This window comes from Oratosquilla oratoria, chromosome 20 (assembly GCF_046742065.1).
Source record: "Oratosquilla oratoria isolate Oo_2021 chromosome 20, ASM4674206v1, whole genome shotgun sequence".
NCBI classification, from domain to species: Eukaryota; Metazoa; Arthropoda; class Malacostraca; order Stomatopoda; family Squillidae; genus Oratosquilla; species Oratosquilla oratoria.
In genome coordinates this window covers 26,536,397-26,562,512 of record NC_134796.1, presented here as the reverse complement: position 1 = coordinate 26,562,512, position 26,116 = coordinate 26,536,397, and the positions used below count along the sequence as shown (strand labels likewise).

Here is a 26,116-nt window from a genome sequence, read left to right as displayed (position 1 = left end):
CTCCACCTTCACTCCACCTTTTCCTGCCACATTTCCACCCAAGTATCTAAAACTATCCACTTCCTCCAGTCGCTCTCCCTTAATGCTCACTTCCAGTCTACTGCCACTTTCACTCCTTGTACATCTCATCACCTTACTTTTACCCACATTTATCTTTAGCTTTCTTCTATCACATACTCTCCCAAACTCTGCCACCAACTTCCTCAATCCCTCCTCCGATCCTGCCACAAGCGCAGTGTCGTCCGCAAACAACAGCTGGCTCACCTCCCACTTTTCTCCATTTTCTTTAACCATCTCCAATCCCTTGCCCACTACCCTTGCATTTACCTCTCACACTACCCCATCCATGTATAAGTTGAACAGTCAGGGTGACATAACGCATCCTTGACGAAGTCCCACCTTTACCTCGAACCACTCACTCTTTCCATTTCCAATCCTGACACAAGCTCTACTACTCTTATAAAAACTCTTGACAGCTCCTAGAAGCTTTCCTCCTATCCCGTATATCTGCATAACCTCCCAGAGTGCCTTTCTGTCTACCCTAACATATGCCTTTTCCAGATCCATAAAAGCCCAAAAAACATCCTTCCCCTTTCCTATAGCTTTCTCACATATCTGTCTTACCACAAAGATCTGATCTACACAACCTCTACCTGTCCTAAATCCACACTGTTCCTCACCAATTACTCCTTCTGTTCCTCTCCTAATCCTCTCAATCAAGATCTTCCCAGTTACTAAATGTAATATTTCCTGTAAGTTTCATCTAAATCTGATGTATTTTAGATTTTTTATGATGAAAAAAAAAAGTTTAAAAATATCGAACGGAGATATGGCGACTTGAAATATAAATATCTGTAACTTGCTTATAGTTTCACCAATTTGACTGATTTTTTCATGGCTTAATTCTTATTATATAATGGATAAGTACAGTAAAAATCATCAACATATTTTAATTATAAGTACTTTAAATCATGAAAAACTAAAGTATAAGTATATCACAGTAGTGGCGACGCACAGACGACACCATTATATAATTTGCTTTTTTGCATCTTTGTCGGTTTCTTCATATGAAACCTCAATGCTGGGGGTCTTCAGGGTATCTAAATCATTGGAAAGAGGTTTACTTTAACCAGCAGTGGGTGCCTTTGGAAGTGAATCCTCTCTTACTCCACGAACCATCGATAGTAACTTTTACTTCTTTTACTTCCGGTAAAGTTGGGTCTTCCTTTTCTAATGCTGCTTGTACATGTTCCCTTGTTTTTTCCAAGAGTTCCTCATACTTCTTTATGCTGGTCTCTATAATATGATGGCAAAGTTTACTAAACGTCTTGTGATGTATCATTTTCATGTTCATTGTCATGCACATTTTCTGTACTGCAACATCCCCACAAAGTAAGCCAGCCTCCACAACTCTATTATGTACTTCATAACTTTGGGTAAATCCATATGAAACCTACCAATTTTTTTGCAAATGCATGTAGAACTCGGTAAGGCAAATTGATTGAGATTAGTCTCACGTTTTCTATCTTTTATAGAACCAGAATTATGGCTTCCGGAAATTTTGAGAAAAATCTAAATTTTGAAGGTATGGCCTAATTTCAAACATGCATAACTTTGTTAGTTTTTGTCGTAGAACATTCGTTCATATGTCATTGTAAAGCTAATGAGTAGCTCTGCAATAAATAAAATATCTAATATTTTGTATATCTAAATTTTTTTTATATCCTTTTTACAGATAAAATATTTACCCATTGGTTCAGCAAATTGTTAAACTTTTTTATTTGACCTTGAAGGTAAAAAGTGCATAGAATAAACGTTGTAGAGCTAATCATCAGCTTTAAAATGGTATGTTAGTGAACATTTTATGATTAAAAATAACCGAGATTTGAATTTCTAAAAATAATACATATAAAAAAATACCAAATATAGTTATTTAAGTGCCTGTAACTTCTGATCCCCTGTATGTCCCACTATCAAATTTGGCATGAAGGTTATTAAGATGATGGTGAATATTTGTACAAAAAATGAAAAAAATCGAAGATGGCGTGTTTTTTGTTATTCAAGGTCAAAGGTCAAGGTCAAATGGTACTTTTTTATTTGACCTCATAGGTAAAAAATGAATAGAATAAAAGTTGCAGAGCTACTCATTAGCTTTACAATGACATATGAACGAATGTTCTACGACAAAAACTAACAAAGTTATGCATGTCTGAAATTAGGCCATACCTTCAAAATTTCGATTTTTCTCAAAATTGTCGGAAACCATAATTCTGGTTCTATAAAAGATAGAAACGTGAGACTAGTCTCAATCAATTTGTCTCACCGAGTTCTACTTGCACACCAAATTTCATCAAAATCTGTGACAATGAGTTATAAGTCATTGGTAGGTTTCATATGGAATGACCCCTTTCATTTCTACCGCCTGGTGAAGTACACCATTTGCTCTTTTCAGAGCACAACTTTCATTCTGCCTGAAATGTCTTCACAATTCCACATTCTCCTATCACTTCAACATACATCTTCTCACCACACTGGCATCTAACAAGCGAATTTATCCACGGCAAAAAACTGCTCTTCTCCACAATCATAAATTCACGTTCTTTCTTATCTCCCCTCTGTACAATTTCATAACTAATATCTAATTTTCTTGCTGTATTCGAGATGAATAAAGTACTTCATGGTGTAGAACCTGGCTACATATGTTGAGAGAGGTGGAAGTGAGGGCAGTGGTGGAGTGAGAGGTGGTGAGGTCTAGGCTAGTCATCTTTGACTGTTTGCCATCTTTAACTGTTGTTTTTTTGTCATTGTAGATGTTCTTTTTGCTACCCATGATGACTGTACTAATGAGTAATATGTACTAGCTAAGGTAATATATTGCCAGGAGAGCTCATGAGACATGCGTACATTTTCTTTCAAAGCTAGTAGGTAACTGACATCCAGCTGAGCTCTAAGTTGGCAAGAGCTATCCCTCCACCTTCCTCCCTTCCCCTCCACCCTCATACTGGCCGTTGAAGCATTGGGCGAGCATAAATTCAATCGAATTTCAACGTTATTCGATGCACCTGAAGGTCCTAAGTGGCACGCCCCCCTCTAGTGTGGGTTGCGCCTTTAACTCCGTCCATTTAACCCCCCCCCCCCCCCAAGACATTTAAATTGTGCGCGGCTGGAAAATTATTTGTCGGGATTTATTTCTAAATGGTATACAAACATTTTGAACACAGTTTTGAAAAATGCTATATCTTGACCAAATTCACTCCCCCCCCCCCCAAGGTGTGGCGTACCCCCTTAACCACTTCACTACGGGCCAAAATCTCGCGGGCAGCATTAGCTTCCAGACGTACGATGTTTCGTCATAATACTCGCATCATAAAAAATAGTCACCGCTTATATCGATCGTTCTCTCTTTCACCCGTTAATTTTTATAACCATAGAAAATGTGATGAAGACAGTTTAGAGAGTATGTCATTATGCAGGGGCAACTACAATAAATATAATCAAGACGCCAATATGGCAGCCTCGCGTATCCACTTGCTCCTCATGCCGCCTACGTAGGCGGCACCGTATGGAAGGGGTTAAGGCTTCTCATGTGTGTAACTTGGCTAGTAATGCTGATCAAACCTATTTTTTGTTTACCTTACTTTTATATCAAAATATAGGTGCATGATTACTTTAGAATAACTTTTAACAATAATAAAGGTACTCAAATTTATTTATTTATTTCCTATAACAGATTTCCAAAATGTGATTTGTAGAAAACTTGAAAGTTTTTTTGGAACAAGTCTTCTTATCTCTGATCATTTCAAAGAAGTCATCACAGTGGTGATTGTCTAATTGGTTTTCATCTCATTAGTAGCAAACCTCTCACAAACACATCACAGCATGGTTCCCAACAATTAGGAAAAAATGAGACACCTTACAAACAATACAAAATATTGCTTTGAAAATAATACTAGGATTAACTAGAACTACCCCAATGGAACATATAAAAAAAATCCTCCCAAGAGAATTTCACATGAAATTGAGAGGTTCATAATTCTAGGCAAGATCCCTCAGCCTTACCCATTTCATTATATCACACAGGCACAACCAATTGAACATAACAAAAATTGTACCAGCAACATACTATCCAAACACCTACAAAAACATTCCACCTACATCACACAACAGATCTATACAAAAAACACATTCATACTCTGATCAAAACAATAAGCACGCCAAGACCAACCACCAAACACCCTTCTCCATTAAACCCTTCCTAAAATTAGTCACAGAGAAAAATCCCTCCCAAGAGAAGCAAAAACCAAACCTGAAGGGGTTCTCTAAACACACAAGACACCTCCAGACATGAGTGAACCCCAAGCATGAATAAAATGATCAGGCATTAATAAGAGAGAAATCTATATAGCTAGGATTTTAACACGTTGAATGTCAACCTATAATGTACAAACCAAATAAAATAAAGTTGAGTTCATATAGTACTCAGTGGTCATATACTAGACACCCCTTAGCTACTCACCTTAGAGAGGAAGTAGTGTGTACACAGAGGCACCACCGTCAAGATAATGATGATTGGAACAAGCCGTGATGGGCGAAGCAGCCACATGATAAAGCCACCACTGTTTCCATTTCCTCTTTCCCTCCCATTGAGGCGTCCATAACTGAGATTCCTCATGGCAACTTGCACTCATCAATTATGATCTGAAGACTTTTGTCAGCAGCCAGTCATTGCAACTAGAGTCAATGCACCTCCATGACAACCACCTTCAGTTTGTTAATCAAGTTCACTGTGTTGTCACGCATATATGGAATATTCCAGCAAATTCATCTGCAAGAATTATAATTTTTTCATCACATTTCATCTCTGCCCCAGTGTTCTTGGGTGCCTTCTATCTAGTTCACCATTTCCAAATTAGACTGCATCTGCATGGAAGTCTAAAAAAATATTACCAGGTAAACAAAATAGTAGAAAATACATATCAGCTAATTTAGTCCCATATTCAACATTATATACATGTCTATGGTATAATGGTATGTATGTACGTATAAATGTCTATACATGTACCCAACATTTCCTGCTGCTATTCTTTAAAAATTCAAAGTGTTTGTGTGTAATAATAATTGTTACCTCAAATTCACTGATTTGAAATGTAAAGCCCCAGATGGCTGACAACAGTCATCAGTCCTTCCCATAGGCCTCTCTAGTGAGAAACTTTGGATTGTTGGATGCATTGTACTTGTGTGAGATTGTTTCTGTCACCAATTAAAAGTACTATGAGGGGAGCAGTTGCCAGCTGTCAGCTCCCCATATGTGAAAAAGTGGAAGAAATAGTTGAAGTTTATAGATATCATGGCCATAGTTTGGAGACAAAGGCAGCCCCTTGGAGCTGCACCTCCAGATGGAAGTTGGGGGTTGATGGCTTAAGAAAATGGGCAGAAGGGATGTCCATCTAGCAGCATAAGCAAAGGCTGGACTACACAAATCAGGAAGTCACGGAGAAGGTCAACTTGGACCAACAGTTCCTGGTGCAGCAGCATCTTCATTGTGGGACTACCCCCAACCCCAAGAGTTGGGGGCCAAACTGCAGCAAACATCACCGGCCACCAGCTCTGCACAGGTGACACCTATCCCCAGGTGGGGCTTCGGTCACCTGGGCAAGTATCACAATCCTTTTACAACATGCACTGTTACGGGTTTTTTCTGCACTGAGGAGTTTTTTTCCGGTGCTCACCCCTCTTCTTTTACTATTAGCCACATATGTAGAGAGCAATCCTGGGCCCATCACAAAATACACATGCCCAACATGCTCCAAACCCATCACCTTGAGCAGACAGACAAAGGGCTCAGTTCAATGCAACATATGCAAAAACTGGGCCCACCTCACTTGCACAACACTTGCAAACACAAATGAATACACAAACAATTGGACATGTACTACCTGCCCTCCAATAACCTCACTCCCATCTTCCCAACCACAGCCTGCACCCTTACCCACACCCAGTCTCCCCCTGCCCTTGTCCCCAATCAGTCCTCTCCCTCCTTTGTCTCCAATCACACCTCTCTCTCTCCCTCTAACCCAGATCCTATACCTTCCCCATCAATACCCCAACCCTAGATGGCAACATACAACACATACAGAATACATAACATCAGCACATTACAACACGACATTGATGGCATATAGAAAAAAAAATGAACATTTCCTCAAACAACACAACATACACATTGCCATCATACAAGAAACAAAACTATGACACACAAAACACATTCATTTCACAACTTCACCATTAGACAAGACTGGACCGATGGCAATGGCGGTAGACTTATCATCCTGATCCACCAATCCATTTGTTTTGTGGACACAAGCGCCACAACCAAAATCCTCCTCCCTACCACAGATAACACTACAGAAATCCAATCTATTCTAATCCATACAGTAGATAAGCGCGAAAACAAGTGCGGCGCCACCATTGCGCTGGTACTGTTTACATACATACATATACCAAGGCTTTTTTCCCCTTACAAGGGAGGTAGCCAAAAAGGAAAAGGCATAAAATCATTCCCACCCATTCCATCCCTGAATACACTCCACACCCCTCCACCTCCCTCTTATCTTAGTACCTCCCAGATGACGGGTCACCCCTGCACCTTGTCCACTGCCCTGGGTCAGCAGCAGTGTCGCAAGACACAGCACATCCACAGCAAGGCTGCTTCATTAAATCGGCGACCACCCCCACTCTGTCCCTCCATGCATAAAAGGAGAAGACGGGGAGAAATCCCTTTGGGCTGCGTCAAAATTTTGCTCACACATACTACCTCACCCCCCATCCATTCCACCTCATGCATCACAACATCATCCATATACAACCATTCTCCATTCACCTCTGTCTTCTGTCCTCTCCCGTCTTTCCTCAACGGACATTCCCCTCTTCCCCAAAGCCCCCTTCACCCCATCCATCCACCTCATCCTAGGACGTCCCTTCATGTTCACTCTCTCCACATCTGCCTTCCATACCTCTTTTACTAGTCTTTCTTCACTCATTCTTTCCATGTGTCCAAACCATCCTAATACTCTTTCATCAACCCTATCTCCCAACTCCCTTTCCACCCCCGTTCTCCTCACCTCCTCATTTCTCACTCTATCTAGCCTAGTAACCCCCATCATACTTCTCAGACACCTCATCTCAAACACATTCAAACTCCTTCTCTCTTCCTCTCTTATGTTCCATGTTTCTGCCCCATACAGTGCTGTTGGCACAATCACTCCTTCATTCAAACTACTCCTCTCTTCCTCTCTTATGTTCCATGTTTCTGCCCCATACAGTGCTGTTGGCACAATCACTCCTTCATACAGTTTCCTCTTAGCATCCATTCCCAAATGTCTATTCCTCATTACACTCTTTAATCCACCAAGGCATTTACCATATTTTCCGGCTTAAAATGCGCATCGGGTTATAATGCGCACCCATGCACTTCGTTATCTCAGTACACAGATAGCGCGCACCGACGTATAACGCGCATGCCAGGAAAGGTCACTGGTGGCTAAAGCTCGTGAACTGTATGCGACTCCTGCTTGCGTTGGTCCATTGTTTTGTGGGAAATTTGAGCCATGAAAAGTTTATTGAATACAAAATGTACATGAAAAATTTCAAATTTTTACAGAAAAATTGTAATTTACTATCCTGAGGGAATAATTCATCTTACAAGTTTTTATCACCATGTACAAGTTTTTATCGCCATGCAGCAACAAACTATGTTTCGGTTCATAAGTGTCTTTACTGAAGTGACGTTTAGTTTAACAAACTCTCGCAAGAGGGTGTTTAGTGTATGCTAGATTGGCAATAGAACTGTCAATCTCGGCCCTGGTCTAGCATATTCCGGGTGAGCTAAAACGGCCAACGTTCATGATGTTGTTACCAGTGCTGTTTTACGGATCCCAAATATTTGCATAGACTACGATAATTAATGTTAGTAAGAATAAACAAATGAAATAACGGCGATTAATTACTTAGTATCATGTGAACGAGGTTATATGGAGAAGTATTTTTCATTGGCTAGAGCCACCGCTGGGAAATCTGTTGATTTGTCACTAAATTAAGTGTCAGTTTAGGCATCAATCAGGACACAACTAAGAAAAAGTCGGAACTACATGTACCGGTATATGACTCATGTTGTGCGTTGGTTCCTTATTACTTTGTAGCTTAAATAGTTTGTAGGAAATTTGATCTAAAAAAAGTTTATTGAAAGTAAAATATACAGAAAAATTTCGGGATTTTTACAGAAAATGTTCATTTTATATCTTGAGGAAATAATTCGTCTTTACCATTTTTATTTAATACTGAAACAAACTACAGACTGTTTCGTTTTAGCTTTGAACCTGCAATGACAGTGGTGAAATAGGACAGTCTCTCATCGAGGTGACGTTTAGTTAATATAACTCCCGAAAGAGGGTGTTGTAGTCAGGTGTTTGACACGATTTTATGAACGGCCACAACGGAATTTGTACCATACCTAAAGTGAAGCAACAAAGCCAACATAAAAATTCAAACTAGGATGCTGTGAACATGGGCAAATATCATGAATATTGATCATGTTTCATGGTGTTTAGGCCTATTTAAACATGAAAAATAAGATTCGATAGATACCTACCTATACCAAATATTTATATAGCCCATGCTGGCGTATTCTTTCATGTCACCATGACTGTTCTTCTTGTTCTCATGGAACGTCACGGAGAAGTATGCCGTCCCGACTTTGTGACGGCCAACATCGTCACGTTGTTGTGAAAAAAATTACACACACAGCCGCAGAATTTTTATCGTAGGCCGTAGATGATGCACACCACCGGATAACGCCCACCCCCCATTTTTAGGCCCTTCCAACGGAAAAAAGTCGGGCACTATACGCCGGAAAATATGGTACTCGCTTCTCTCAATCTACATTCTACCTCCACCTTCACTCCACCTTTTCCTGCCACATTTGCACCAAGTATCTAAAACTGTTTACAACGCCATATTATGCGACCCATTGGATTTTGTTTGGCTTAGTTTGAATGCTTTGAGCATTCAGTGCATACACAGGATATTCAAATTATCTTGTTGTGCAAGTGTATGCCCGATTCTTCAAAAGCAAACAAATAATCACAGATTCAAATGCAAATTTGGTTATCAACCTTGGGAAATTAGTTTTTTGGGTAAAAATATTCAGGTAAGGCACCAAGAAAACAATATTTAATGTAAGAAAACTGTTTTTTAACCTATTTTCTCCCAGATATGAGCAGCTCAAGATCATTGTGTATTACACACTTGGTTATCTATTGACCCAAAAACCTTCACATGCCAAGTTGCATGTCCGCTGAATGGCCTACCAGCTCCAACGCTTGGCCTTCAAGCCAAAAATTCCATAAATCAATCAATCAACCAAGTTGCATGTCAATTGGGCCAGTGGTTTGGATTTTATTGATTATTTCTAAATTGACAACAGTTGCCATGACAACATGATAGGTGTTAGTAAGAATGGTATAAGAAGAAGGTCCTACAATGTTAATGACATGCTCAGGTGATTTATTGACCCTAAAATTTTATGGGTCATTAAATCACCTGAGCATGTCATTAACATTGCAGGACCTTCTTCTTATACCATTCTTACTAACACTTATCATGTTGCCATGGCAACTGTTATCAATTTAGAAATAATCAATAAAATCCAAACCACTGGCCCAATTGACATGTGAAGGTTTTTGGGTCAACAAATCACCAAGTGTATAATACCCAATGATCTTGAGCTGCTCATATCTGGGATATAATAAGTTAAAAAACAGTTGTCTTACATTATAATATTGGTTTCTTGGTGCCTTATCTTAATATTTTTACGCGGAAATCTAATTTGCCGAGGTTGATAACCAAATTAGCGTTTGAATCAGTGAATATTTGTTTGCTTTTGAAGAATCAGGCTTTATGATAAAACCTTCACATGCCAAGTTGCATGTCAATTGGGCCAGTGGTTTGGATTTTATTGATTATTTCTAAATTTACAACAGTTGCCATGACAATATGATAGGTGTTAGTAAGAATGGTATAAGAAGGTCCTGCAATGTTATTGACATGCTCAGGTGATTTATTGACCCATAAAACCTTCACATGCCATGTTGCATGTCAATTGGGCCAGTGGTTTGGATTTTATTGATTATTTCTAAATTGACAACAGTTGCCATGACAACATGATAGGTGTTAGTAAGAATGGTATAAGAAGACCCTGCAATGTTATTGACATGCTCAGGTGATTTATTGACCCATAAAACCTTCACATGCCAAGTTGCATGTCAAATGGTCCAGCGGCTTGGATTTTATTGATTATTTCTAAATTGACAACAGTTGCCATGGCAACATGATAGGTGTTAGTAAGAATGGTATAAGAAGACCCTGCAATGTTATTGACATGCTCAGGTGATTTGTTGACCCATAAACCCTTCACATGCCAAGTTGCATGTCAATTGGGCCAGCGGCTTGGATTTTATTGATTATTTCTAAATTGACAACAGTTGCCATGGCAACATGAGAGTTGTTAATAAGAATGGTATAAGAAGAAGGCCCTGCAATGTTAATGACATGCTCAGGTGATTTGTTGACCCATAAAACCTTCACATGCCAAGTTGCATGTCAATTAGGCCAGCGGTTTGGATTTTATTGATTATTTCTAAATTGACAACAGTTGCCATGGCAACATGATAGGTGTTAGTAAGAATGGTATAAGAAGAAGGTCCTGCAATGTTAATGACATGCTCATGTTGACCCATAAAACCTTCACATGCCAAGTTGCATGTCAATTGGGCCAGCGCCTTGGATTTTATTGATTATTTCTAAATTGACAACAGTTGCCATGGCAACATGATAGATGTTAATAAGAATGGTATAAGAAGAAGGTCCTGCAATGTTATTGACATGATCAGGTGATTTGTTGACCCATAAAACCTTCACATGCCAAGTTGCATGTCAATTGGGCCAGTGGTTTGGATTTTATTGATGATAATCTGAAAATTGACAACTTCAAGGTTGGCATGAATAGGCAAATATGGTATGATGGAGATGTCTCATATTGGTTTTTACATGCTCATGTGATTTGTTGATCCATAAAACCCAAGTATTCCGAATTTTAATAAAATTGGACAAGTGATTTAGAGTAAATGTGCATTTCTTTACTGAAATCTTTACAAATTATCACCCTTAAATCTAACATTTTGTTATGGTAAAGTCTAGCCAAAAATGCAGGCTAAAAAATAATTAAAAAAAAAAATTGTATCTCCCTTATTTTTCAAGCTATCTAAAAAATTTAAAAAGCATTTTGTTTCTAATAATATTGCCTTTTATATGCAACAATAATTTAAGGGTTAAAAAAAAAATTGTGCCTGTACCTACATACAGGCAACAAATCAACACTGACTAGTTAACATATAAATTACCCCATTCATCCCCCCCAGTTCCAAAAACCTTCAGGTCTCAACTTAATCAACTAGCCACAATCCCTAACCTCATCATGGGCAGTGACTTCAACACCAAGTCATCGGCCTGGTATGTTGACAACTCTGACACAGACAGAGGGCTTAATATGCAGACTTAAATTGACTCGCTGATCATCATGAACAACATACATAATCATACACATATCCCACACCAAGCCTTCTACACCCCCTCCTTTCCTGATATCACCTTCTGATCCTCCTGCTTAACCCCAATAACTTTATGGAGAGTGGTCAGATCCCTTGGATCTGACCACCTTCCTATTATCATCACCACCAAAACAAAATGCACCCCAGTTGGCCACAGACACACATACACCAATTACAAGAGAGGAAACTAGGAAGCTTTTACTGAAGAAACAGAAAAACATTTTGAGACACTTAACAGTACATCAATAACAAACATAAACAATGCTGTGCACACTTTTAATACAATCATACAAAATGCAGACAAGAGATACATCCCTAGAGGCAAACAGAAAATCACACAACCCCAACTTCCCGCCAGAAATCCAAGGCCTCATCAGACAACAAGATACATTTAAACACAATACCCCTACACCTATCCCTCAAAACATAGCAGACTAAATACAAATACTAATCACTATGATTACCAATAAAATAAATGAACAGAAAATGCAGTGTCCCCCTCCAGTTTTCCTCAGCCTTCACTAGAGGAGTTTTGCCTGTCCGGACATCTGGAGGGTGTCTTCCAGTTTGGCTAGGAATTTATCCAACTGGTGTTAGAAAGAATCCACTGAGCAACCCTATCTTAACTCAGACCTCTCTTGGGGTGCAGTTGAAGTGTCTGGCAGCTCTCCATCTGAAGCTCTTATACTGTAGTGATCTAGCTATGCCATGCTGAACAGTTTTGACAATGCAGCTTCTGCCTCTGCATTCAGACACCTGTGACATTATCTTACATGGATGACTTCCTGGAAGAGGCTTATGACTGTGACTACAGATCTACATTATAAACTCAACTTGAGGGAACGTGTGGTGGATTATCTTTGCTTTATAATCGTACTTCAATTCTTGATTAAACCAGAATTTATCAAGTCTGACCTCAAACTGGTTGACTGATGTTGCTGTGATCACCCACTCAGACAACTGATTCCAGTACTCCCCAAGGCAGGCGTAGCTCCTCTTGGGGATCAGTGCCACCTGCGTAGAGCCGATGGCCAGGGCTGGTTGCCGCACGCAAACAACACAACATACACTCTATAAAGGATTTGTGGGAAAACCCAGTTTCCGCTGTGGCATTCCTTGGGGAGATGGGACTGCTCGGACAGTCTAGGGAATGACAACAACAACAACAACTGATTCCAGTTATTTATCACCCTACACGGAAAAGCATACTTCCTTATATCCAACCGTGACCTTGTCTTAAAAAGCTTCAGTGAATTCCCCCTACTAATGCTTTCTTCTTGAAGTTTCAATATGCCTTGACTACATTCCCCATCATATTTTCCAGTACGTCTCAATTAAATCTCCACATGTTCTTCTGTATGCCAACGTTGGTAGGTTCAGCTTCCTTCATCTCTCCTCATAATTAAGTCCTTTGAGTTCCGGCACCATCCTTGTAGCCCTTTGCTGCATGTTCTCCACCATATCAATGTCTTTAACCAGGTGAGGACTCCATATCTGGTTATCATACTCCAAATGTGGTCATACCAGTGCTACAAACAGCGCTTTAAATATTGCTGCATCAAACATAATAAAGGACCTTCTAATTATTCACACTATTTTGTTGGCTTTGTTTACTTTCTCTGCCAGGTGATTCATACATTTATCATTGATTATTACTCTCACATCCTTCTCAAGAGTAATCTTTTTTTAGCTGATTCTCCATTTGGTAGCCTCGATCTTCAATAGTTGTTCTTCCTATTTTCATATAACTACACTTATCCAGATGAAAACTCAACAGCCATTTTTCACTCCATGAGTATACTGTACCTCCTGCACATCTTCCTGTAATTTCTGACAATCTTCTTGATCTTTTATGCATCTAAATATCTTTGTTATACTGTACCTCCTGCACATCTTGTTGTAATTTCTGACAATCTTCTTGATCTTTTATGCATCTAAATATCTTTGTATTGTCTGCATACAGGTATACTTCACTGTCATTTACTATACTATCAGGGAAGTCATTAATAAACAGAACAAACAACAATGGTCTGAGAACAGATCCCTGCAGCAATCCACTTGTCCTGGGTTCCATCATGACATTTTCCCTTTTACCACCATTTTTTGTTGTCTTTGGATTAGGAATGCTGCAATCCATTCAAGGTACTCCTTTCCAATTTCATAACTACTAATTTTACTTAATAGTCTTTTATGTGCAACTCTATCGAAAGCCTTCATAAAATCACAGTACTGTATATTACGTCCAATGCTTATCCATCATCAATAATTTCAGTACATTTGTTCAGAACCTTTATGAGTTATAACACTGTAGATTGTCCTGAGATAAAGCCATATTGCTTTTCACTAAATAAGCCATTAGTTCTCATGTGTGTCATTATCTCCTCCCTTATCACTGTCTCAAAAATCTTACAGATTATACTTGTTAAACTGACAGACCTATAATTCCCTGGATCACACTTGGAACCCTTTTTAAATATAGGAGTAATATGTGGTATTAGCCAATCATGAGGGAGTTCCTTATGCTTAAAAGAGCACTGATATATTATTTATAAAGGCACTAATAATTGTTCCATGGCTTCTTTTATAATCCTAGAGTAAATTCAGTCAGGTCCTGGGGATTTATGCCTCTTTAGATTTTTAATAATTTTTCTAATGTTTCCCTTATTAATTTCCAGGTGATTCAGTGTTGGTACATTCTTCATCACACAGTGTGGTACCACAGCTTCAGGCTCCATAACAAACTCCTTCAAAAATGGCTCTGCTAAAACTTCAACTTTTTCCAGATCACTTTCAGTTTTTCCTTCTTCTGCAGTACCCCTATATAAGTCAGGAAACTTTGGTTTACTTTTTGCCTTAGTTTGTCAGATTTGACACTTTTTTCTTCCATCATGTTCCATAAGTATATTATGATGTACCTATCCCATCTTCTCTCCAAAGAGTAGATTCAGGTACTTTGGCCTTTCTAAGTAACTGTGATCTTTTAAGTGCTCTATATTTTTAGTGAATTGTCTCTGGATTTTCTCTAACAGATTTATTTCATTAGCACTGGTAGGACTCCATAGTTGGGAACAATAGACTAGCCTTGGCAATACAAGGTTTTTCCAGAGTGTTAATATTGTGTGCTTATCCCATGTTTTAAATGTCCTTAGTATCCAGCCAGAAAGTTGATGACACTTTTTCACTAGGACCATAATGTCCTCCTTGAAATCAGTTACTTAATCAAATTACTCTGAAATCTTGTACATGATCTACCTTACTAAGAGGTTTTTGGCTGGTGTCACAGTAGTTCCTTTGACTGGTCTCCTCCTTGGATTTTAAGTTGATTGGAACTTGCTACTATTGAATTGCATGTTGTTAACCTAACCCAATTATATACTTTGTCCAGATCTCTCTGTAGGGTCAATTGGTCTCTGACTGAACTGATAGCTCTAATTAGCCTAGTGTCATCAGCAAAGCTAATTATATTGCTACTGATTCCAGTTTATATCCAGCATGATAATAAAGAAGAATACCAGTCCTAGGATTGTTCTTTGTGGGACCGAGCTGATCACATTGCTTACTGCACTTTCTTGCCCCTGGACACAAACTGCTTTCTTCCTGTAAGAAATTCAGCAACCCATGCACCCAATTCTCTTGAAATTTTTAGGTCACAGAATTTGTGCAGTAGAAGCCTGTGTTCTACTTTGTTGAAGGCCTTGCTGAAATTTAAATACAGACGCTCCTCAACTTACGTTTTAGTTACATTCCGAACGGCCGAACGTAAGTTGTTACTGTACTATACATCGGTAAATTCTATTACCGTATCTTATAAAACACCCCTAAATCATTAATTAAACACATAACATTGTAAAATAATAACATTAATTTCAAATAGATTAAATTCAAGCAACATAAATTGAGATGGTGGAGGAGTAGGGGGAAGAGGAGGCAAGGCATGTTCAGTTTGTCGTCTGCGCAATGTAAACAATGGACGCAGCATCGTGCGCAAGTATCGTTTGAACTACGGAGAGCGCGGTAAACTAAAAAATTCACTCCATTTTTTTTTTTTTACAATTTTTTTTTTTCACTGTCAGTTTAAACGTAAAATCGAAAAAACGTAAAACGAATGAACGTAAGTAGAGGAGCGTCTGTAGTGTTTATTCCTTCATCAGGACATGAGATGTTGTTCAATACAATGTCATAGCTCTCAAGCAAGGCTGACAGGCATGACTGACCAACTCAAAAACCATGCTGAGACTCATTCATTAGATTGGACTCTTCAAAATATTGTATAGTAGCAGCCTTAATAACCCTTTCAAACATCATTCACATGTGGGAAGTAAGGGACACGGCATTAGTTCAGTGGTGTTTTTCTGTTTCCTCCTTTATGAACTGGGACAATAGCTGCAGTTTTCAACAAGGTATGCAGATAACTGTTTCAAGGATTCCTCCATTAGCCATTTTAGAGGTTTCCGCAATGACAACATACAGTTTTTGATGAGGAGTGCTGGTACACCATCTGGGCCAGGAGTGGAAGTTCCAGACAGTGAGCATTTTGCTATTTCGATACATTCTTCTGACAATTTGATGTTATTTAGGCCATTTGAGCTCAAGTCAGGCTCCTTTCTGAGGAACAGAATGGTTGCCAATTACTTTATTCTCCTTAGGTACAGAAAAAACATACCAGTAGTTGTATTTTTTTTTTTTTTTTAGTAATTCAGTAATTTCCTCTAGGTCTGCAAATTCTCTCATTGTCATCAATCAGCGTGTCAATCATGGGCTTGGATTCTGCAAACTGTTTTGCATATCTGTAGAAGTATCCTGGGTTCATTTTGATCTTGTTGACTGCCCTGTGTTCTGCATGGAAGGCCTCCTCCTAGTGAAAGCTGATAATTTCTTCTTTGATGGATTTTAACTGCTCCAAGACTATGCTTTTCATAGTACCAATGAGTTCTGGAAACCTCTTGGTCAGTTTGAGTCTTTTTCACATCAGGATCTTACAACGACGGAAATCAATAACGGAAATCAATAACAGAAAAGGTTCCTAAGTGATACACTTACAAATGTACCCACTGAGGCTGCTTGAGATGCATCTTTGTTTTGACAGATGCAGTGGTCAAAGAAATTAAGGTATGATAAATTCGTCTATTCTAACCTAACCTATATTTAGTAATGTAATATCTGTAATTCTGTAGGTCATCAGGATTGTTGTTGTCTTCAGGGATGATGATGGCCAGTTTTGGTATTGTATCTAATCAGACTGCAGGGTATACAGGAGTTGCATAGCTTTAAGAAATGCATGAATCTCAGCTCCCTAGCACTGCTTTATAAATATGTAATATGTGAGGTACTGACAGAAATACTGAGAGCGTATTCCAGATACTATGGTCACAGCTTCGTTTGGTGGTGTATCTACTTTTAGCAGGATCGGAAAGACAATATGGTATCTTGATCCTATGATCACAGCTTCATTCGGTAGTATATTTTTTTTTTATTGATTTCTTCCATGAAGAATGTATATGACATTACTGTATTATAGTTTACAAAATTACTATTTAATTTTCTAATGCTATACTGCACAGGTGTGCACTTCTGAAAAAATAACCAATTGTCAACTAAAACCAACAAATACATCATTTAAAGCAATACTTATACAAATAGATTGCTTAAATTGTGGTTGGACGGTACTGGACAGCCAATATAAATCTAGAAATAAAAATATTATGAAGACCCAAACAAATTTGGAAGGCATTACTCCAGCATCATACAAACACATTTTTCGGTAAATTTTTAGAAGTGCACACCTGCATGATATAGCAATAGAAAATTAATTATTAAATTTGTAAAATATAATACATCAACGTAATATGCATTTTTTTTTGGCGGAACTGAATAACAAAAAAGTTGCTAAAACCAATTTATTTATGACTGAAGTTGCGGCAGTTGAACGATACGCCACATTTGTTTTGATCGATGCTGAAGTTGAAGAAATGAAAGGATGATAAATTCATCTATTCTAATCTAACCTATATTTAGTAATTTGGTACCTCAAATTCTTAAGATTACCCGGGTCGTCGTCATGGATGTAGATGGCCTGATTATTATTGTAACTCAGGCAATTAATAGACGACGGCAGAGCCCCGTGTTCTCTCAAAAAGTTCAAGGAAGCCCTAGTGTCTTTATAACATTGCTTATTAATGTCACCTGGAGTTAGAGAACACCCAGTCCACAATGTGAAGCCATCATCTAACTGACAGTGACTGGACTGGACAGATGACATGGCATCTGGACTGTATAGCAGCTTTGTTCGTTAGAAGATTTGCTTGTAGCAATGCTTTTTGTTATTTATTTCTACCAAGAAAATAGCATATTACGTTCATGTATTATAATTTACAAAATTAATATTTAATTTTCTAATGGTATATCACGTAGGTGTGCACAACTAAAGCAATACCTATTCTTCACTTCTTTTGTTTATGCACTTTAAAGATTTATTTTTTCTATGGAATGGTTATGTTAGGTTTGGTTAGGATATATTAGATTAGGAGCTATTGAACATGTAAATTTCACACTAAATATTCTTGTTTGCATGAATTTGGAATTTTACTGTTTGGAAAAACCCATTTAATCTATAAATAAATATATGTGTTACCTTGAACATTGACCTAATACCCTTTAGAAAAACAGATTTCATATAAACAAATTATAAAAAAGGTCAAATTGATTACCATTTGAAACCCAATTAATCCTGAATGAACCTACTACATACATACATATACCAAAGGCTTTTTCCCCCTTACACGGGGGGGTAGCCAAAAAGAAAAAGGCATAGAAATCACTCCCACCCATTTCATTTCCCATATATTTCACTCCCCTTCACCCTCCTCCCTCCCTCTTATCTTGGCACCTCCTAGATGACGGGTCATCCTTGCATCCTGTCCACTGCCCTGGGTCAGAAGCAGTGTCGCAAGACACAGCACATCTACAGCAAGGCCGCTCCATAAATTCAGCGACCCCCCCTCTCTATCCCCTCATGCAGAAAAAGAGAAGACGGGGAGAAATCTCTTCGGGCTGCGTCAAATTTATTTCATACATACTTCCTCACCCCTCATCCCCCACCCACTCCCCCTCATGCATCACAGCCTCATCTATACACAACCCTTCTTCATTCACCCCTATCTTCTGTCATCTCCTGTCCTTCCTCTACAGACATTCCTCTATTTTGTAAAGCCCCTTTCACCCCATCCATCCATCTCATCCTAGGACGCCCCTTCATATTCATTCATTCCACCTCCACCTTCCACACTTCTTTTACTAATCTTTCTTCACTCATTCTTTCCATGTGTCCAAACAATCCCAATTCTCTTTCATCAACCCTATCTCCCAGCTCCCTTTCCACCCCTGTTCTCCTCCCCTCCCCATTTCTCACTCTATCCAGCCTAGTAACCCCCATCATACTTCTCAGACATTTCATCTCAAACTCCTTCTCTCTTCCTCTCTCATGTTCCATGTTTCTGTCCCGTACATTGCTACTGGCACAATCACTCCTTCATATAACCTCCTCTTAGCATCCATTCCCAAATGTCTATTTCTCATTACACTTTTTAATCCACCAAGGCACTCACTTGCTTCTCTTAATCTACATTCTACCTCCACCCCCACTCCTCCCTTTCCTATTACATTCACACCCAAGTATCTGAAACTATCCACTTCCTCCAGTTTTTCACCCTTAATGTTCACTTCCAGCCTACTGTCACTCTCCCCTTACTTTTGCCCACATTTATCTTCAGCTTTCTTCTTTCACACACCTTCTCAAACTCTGTCACTAACTTCCTCAATCCCTCCTCTGATCCTGCTACAAGCGCAGTGTCGTCAGCAATCAACAGCTAGCTCACCTATCACTTTTCTCCATGAATGAACCTACTAGCTAGCAAATAATATGAACTCAACCAACTGGACCTCAATGGAAATAAGCTAGGTACGCACACATCCACAAGTGGTGCCACCATCGCTGACATAATGTTTATGCCACCATTTCTTGCAACCCTTTCAACTGGAGTACCTTCAGTTTAAACTCTGTTAACATGCGACTCATACACGGGAAATTCAAAATGTCTTCCTGTTCTAGAAGTTTAAATGTAGTTCTCTAAAAAATTATGGATTTTCACCGATTTAAACATAAGTTTAGATAGTTGCAGTGGCAATTTATTTTCCAGAGCGAAAATTTAAAGGGATGAAAGCAATACATGAACTTTTTATTGAGATACATGTGTTTTTCAGCTTATTTTTACCCAGAAATGAGCAATATCAAGATCATTATTCATGATGTGGCTGTGCACTTACCCATGGAAAATACATTTTGGATCATCAGGTTTTGCCGCTAGACACCATCCAGCAGCAATCCTACTATTTTTGCAGACTGATTGTAAACTTCTAGAACAGGAAGACATTTTGAACCACCTGAGCATGCACTGAATGCTACCAGATTTCAAACTCAGGAGAACCTAGTCGAATGGGTCACTCAAAATTATGGTGGCAAAATTCTATCCACAATAATACCGTCTTAATCATTGCCATGGCAACAGGATCAGTGTTTGTAAGAACAGCATAAAATGAGGGCCCTATATTGTTTTTGACATGCTCAGGTGATTTGTTGACCCATAAAACCTACATATGCCAAGTTGCATTTAAATTGGACCAGCAGTTTGGATTTTATGGTTTAATTTGGCAACTTAATCATTGTCATGGAAATGCAAATTTGGTATGATGCAGATGTCCTACATTTTTTCTGACATGCCCACATTATTTGTTCACCCATGATAAAAAAAAAAACATGTATTCCAAATTTCATTAAAATTGGACCAGTGGTTTAGATTTTGTGTGTATTTCTTTACCAAAATCTTTACAAATTACCACCCTTAATTCTCACCTTTTGTTATAACAGTGTAGGCAAAAATTCAGAAAAGAAAATTTAAAAATTTGTATCTCCCTTATTTTTCAAGCTATTTCAAAATGCAGTGGCTACTTTTACAATGAGACATAAGAATAGTCCTCAGGCTATTCTTATGACATGATTGATAGCACCCTCATCGTAAACTTTTGAACTAAATTCAAAATGGCTGCCACTAATTTCAAATTATTTGTAGCAGGTGCAGAATTTGATTCATTTGCAGCTCTAAAAGAATCAATTTCCAGCTGGGAAAAGTCTAACAATGTAAATCTTTATACTGTACCAGGAATTCCAGAACAATACAATGAGCTAAACGTGCTCCTAACAGAAGTTTCAAACCTGAGCAGCAGTATTTTTCAAAAGATCATTGGTGTCAGCATGGAGGTAGATAATACCAGCCAAAATCTACTACTGGGACATGGCCAAATCAAATGTAAGAACTAGACTTCTGTCTATTCCAAGACACCTTCATACATCATTAGCAACTTAAGATAAATTTGCTCATTTAAAATTTTTTGAAACAGCATCCTCGGAGGATTGTTAGCTTAGGTTATTGTCATACAAATTTAGTTCAAAACTTAACAATAGAGCAGTGTTTTTCAAACTGTGGGTCCCATCCCTTCTGTGGGTCACGTGAAAAATAAAATGGGTCGTGACAAAAAAGAAAGGAAATAAAAAATATGCAAGTGAGAGCAAGGCTGAGGAGGAAGAAGAGATGATGAAAAATGAACGTTTCCTCCTGAAATATCTCTCTTATTTCTTTCTCTCTTTCCCCTTCTTTTTCTTTTTCCCTCTCTCTCTCTATATATATATATATAAAAATGGTTGTTCCAATATTGGAAAAACCTTATTTGATGAGGAACGATTGAATAGCTAGTTGTTGACAGTTCCATACCAAACATTTTTTTTTTTTCCATCTTTACTCATTTTTTTTAGCAAGCTCATAGATTTACTCTTCGTACTTTTAGATATTGTACTATATCTAATTTTTATATAATTACATATATATTTACCTAGTTGTATTATACGGGAAGGGAGCTACAGACGCTCCTCAACTTACGTTTTAGTTACGTTGAAAATAAACGTAAGTTGTTACTGTACTATACATCCATAAATACTATTACCGTATCTTATAAAACACCCCTAAATCATTAATTATACACATAACATTGTAAAATAATAACATTAAATTTCAAATAAATTAAATTCAAGCAACATAAATTGAGATGGTGGAGGAGGAGGGGGAGGGGGAGGAGGAGGAGGGGGGAGGAGGGGGAGGGGGAGGAGGAGGGGGGAGGGAGGAGGAGGAGGCAAGGCACATTCAGTCTGTCATTTGTGCCATGTAAACAATGGATGCAGCGTCATGTGTAAGTATCATTTGAACTAAGGAGAGCGCGCTAAACTAAAAAATTCACAACAAAAAATTCTTTTTACAAATTTTTTTTTACAGTCAGTTCAAACGTAAAATAAAAAAAACGTAAGTAGAGGAGCGTCTGTATGCTTGTGGTGACCCGTCTTTGTATCTTTCAACATCAAGTTTTTTCTTATAATCTTGAATAGTTTTGCACACACTGTTTCTTTAATTTATTCCATATATCCAGCACTCTGTGTGGGAAGCTATTCTTTTTCCAATCTCTTCTGTAGTTGTCCTTTTTAAGTTTCTTTTCATGACCTCTTGTTTTTCCACTGTCATATTTTAGTGAATCTTTTGTCAAGTATTTCCATTCCTTTCATGATTCTAAATATAGTCAGCAGATCACCTCTTTCTCTTCTTTGCTCTTGTGTTGGTAGTTCTAATTTTGATAATCTTTGTTCGTATGTTAATTTGGAAAGAGCTGGTGCCAACTTTGTTGTTGCTCTCTGTATTCTTTTTAGTTTCCTTATACTGTATTCTTTTTAGTACAGGTAGTTCTCGTTATATGCGGGGGTTCCGTTCCGCGGACCCCCCGCATATAACGAATTCGCATATATCGAACTATTGAACCTATGGGAAAAAGGGGGATACGTTCTCAACTCGGATTGATTTTTTTTTTTTTTTTTTTACATATTTTATTTTGGCAAAGGGCTTACATACTGCATCTCATATATGTTTACATACATTTTAGCATGTAAGTATTAACCTCGGGAAAAGACGCTACCGTAAACATCACTTATTTCGCCAAGCGTATTTTCTTCAGCTGTTTGAAAAATCAGTCTGTTTACAATTCACATTTCAGACTGCTTGCTACGCTTAAAGGTCAGATATCAACAGATATACCATTCGCTAAAAATCATCGTATTGCTCGAAAAAGTACTTTTTAAAAGCATACAAATAAAGTTTTTACCTATTACAGAAGAATTTATTCAGAAAATTCACTTTTAATTGTGCCTCGCATACCACTTTTCCGAAGTCTAGATATTCAGAATAACAATATTGTTTGTTTGGCAACTGTGACGTCACGAACGCGGAATTCCCCGAACCTTTCACGAAGCGCACGGGCGGAATGTTTCGAATAGCAGACGACGCAATGAAATGAAGACAAAACTGTTTTTTGCCAAATTTGATAAGATGTAGATGGTGGAATTATATAGAATACTGTCAGTATGTTTTTTGATGTACATTAAACTGTAAATACAAAAAGTTATGGAAGTCTATATAATTCCACCATCTACATCTTATCAAATTTGGCAAAAAACAGTTTTGTCTTCATTTCATTGCGTCATCTGCTATTCGAAACATTCCGCCCATGCGCTTCGTGAAAGGTTCGGGGAATTCCGCGTTCGTGACGTCACAGTTGCCAAACAAACAATATTGTTATTCTGAATAGCTAGACTTCGGAAAAGTGGTATGCGAGGCGCAATTAAAAGTGAATTTTCTGAATAAATTCTTCTGTAATAGGTAAAAACTTTATTTGTATGCTTTTAAAAAGTACTTTTTCGATTATTTTTAGTGAATGGTATATCTGTTGATATCTGACCTTTAAACTGACTGTTGATGTGCTCTGGAGATACACAGGCAGGCTTACTGCTTAGAGTTTATCCAGTGCGGAGAATAAACGATAATTCTTGCAGAGTGAAAATTGACGAAATTAATTGGGGCAGTAATAAGTATCAAAAATTAATTTGTTTGTGAAAAAAATAATTAATTTGTGTACCCAAAAAGCTTAATTACCTGCAGAAAGACAATGGTTTGGCCTATGAAACAGGAAGGATGCCTAAGACGATGCCGTCTGTACAGCTGCCGGTGTTGTTGTTGTGATAACGCCGCAGTGATGCCAGCTCTACCTAGCTGATGCAGCCAGTGTTACCACACGGCTTTATGCGCACCAACTTCAAATATATAATAGGTATTTTGAAAAAAATAATCGGCCGTGACTATTTTTTTTTTTAGGTCAAATCGCATATCTTCGAATATATCCCCGCACATATCGAAAAGTGGTGCAAATTCTTGAATCGCATATATCGAAGTCGCATATATCGAGAACTACCTGTACTGGGTGTCCATAGTGTCGCTGCATATTCCAGTTTTGGTCTGATCAATGTGACTAATATTTTTTTTATAATTTCTTCATCCACCTATTGATTCTAATTTCCCTATTAATTTCTTGTGTGGTACTTTGTCAAATGCCTTTTGTAGATCTTGATAGACACAGTCTGCCCATCCATCTCTCTCATCTATTAATCTTGAGTAGGAGCAGATTAGGTTTGTTGTACATGATCTTCCCTGTCTAAATCCAAATTGGCTCAGGTTTAGTATAGATTTTTCTTCCAGGTGTTTAACCCATCTACTTTTGATCACTTTTTTTCACATATTTTAGCTACTGTGATTGTTAGGGAGACAGGTCTGTAGTTAGTTGGATTTTCCTTGTTTCCTCCTTTATCTGTTAATTCCTCTAAGCATTCCTTCAGTATCCAATTTGTAATTCCATCTGGACCATGTAATTTTCTAACGTCAAGGTTTTTTTTACAGGGTCACTGATTTGCTTTTTTGTTACAGTTATTTCCTTCATTTGGGGGGATTTCTGTCTCTCTATTCCCTCAGAGTTAGATGTGTTCTCAATTGTGAATACCGATTTGAAGTGGTTACTCATAACTTCTGCCATTTCTTGTTCTTCTGTGTACTCGTGACTTCTTTGGCGCAGTTTTTCTTTCTTGTTTGTTTTTTAGTTTACCGTTCACATATCTATAAAATAGTTTCAGTTGTTCCTTGCATTTTTCTTTTATTTCCTTTTCATAATTTCTTTTTTCTTCTCTCCATGTTTTTACATACCGTATATTTCCACATATAAGACGACCCTAAAATCCAAAAATTCACCCCTTAAAATTGGGGATCGTCTTATACTACCATTATAAAAATCAGACCTTGAATTCTACGTGAGATGACTTGGTAGGCTAGCCTGCCGATAACCATCAATACACAGGAAATGATTCACATTATGATAAGAACTGGTAATAAAGGTAATTAAAGCATATTTACCTTATATATTATTGGCATATCTTTATAGTACATGGCAATTGTTAATAAATTCGAGGAATGATTCTATATTAATGAAATTATGGTACTTTTAACTACTCTATGTAAACACATTTAACACAGCTAAAAAACGCAAGATTGTTGTGTGCCAACCGTTGTGTGCGGTGGAATGAGCTACATCGAACCAGGAACGTAAACAAATAATTTTTGTTAGTTAGTTGACGTGTGTTCTCAGAAAATCATGATACATGATTTGCTTTATTTCATTTATTTTGAATTTATAAGGATACAGTAAGTAATTTATCTGGTATAAGGATACAGTTAAGTAATGAGAAAGAAGAGAGAAAAAGCGGAAAAAACAGCTGATAAACTTAATCAAAACAATTCTTTTTGTACGGTAGGTTTGATACACTGATGCTTTTGTAATTTAGCAGTTGTCTTATATTACCGATATGAGATAAATTAATAAAAATTTGCTCTAATTTTGTACCTCGTATTATACAAAGGTCGTCTTATACCCGGAAATATACAGTAATCGTTTCTTAGTTTGATGTATATTTGCCATTTGCTTTTTTTTTTTTGCTTTTTTTCTATTTTTTCCAGGCTTTGTCTCTTTTATCTTTGGCTTCACTACATTTTTTGTTGTACCAGTTCTTTATGTATATTCTTTCTTGTTTTTGTGGTGGAACATATTTGATCACACCCTCATTACAAATTTCATTTAGTATATTCCATTTCTCTTCTATCCTTGCTCCTTCATTTAGGAATTTTTCCCAGTTTGCATCGCGAAAGAATTTTTTAAGTTTCTCAAAATTCGTTTTGTAATACATTAGTCTTCCTATACTATGTTTCTAATTTCTTCTTTCTTCTTAGATCTATTTGTTTTTTTAGTCTGAATTCTATTAGTGCATGGTCACTCTTTCCTAATGGTGTGTGTGTTTTTATATATAAACACACACATTATATATATATATATATTCATATATATATAAATATACATGTATATATATATATATATATATATATATGTATGCATATATATATATATATATATATATATCTCTATATGCA

General features: G+C 37.6%; 1 protein-coding gene across 6 annotated transcripts in view; it reads right to left on the bottom strand.

Annotated features, from left to right (window-relative positions):
- The window catches only part of botv (exostosin like glycosyltransferase 3), a 161,672-nt gene that overhangs the window by 134,524 nt on the left and 1,032 nt on the right, over positions 1-26,116 (bottom strand). For 4 of the 6 annotated variants that reach the window (XM_076203762.1, XM_076203767.1, XM_076203766.1 and 1 more), the window contains exon 2: positions 4,517-4,932. In XM_076203762.1, coding sequence (XP_076059877.1) covers positions 4,517-4,672 — 156 coding nt within the window. In that variant the 5' untranslated portion in view covers positions 4,673-4,932. The remainder of the gene's footprint in view (positions 1-4,516; positions 4,933-26,116) is intronic. The other 2 variants (XM_076203763.1, XM_076203764.1) reach the window with 2 other exon arrangements.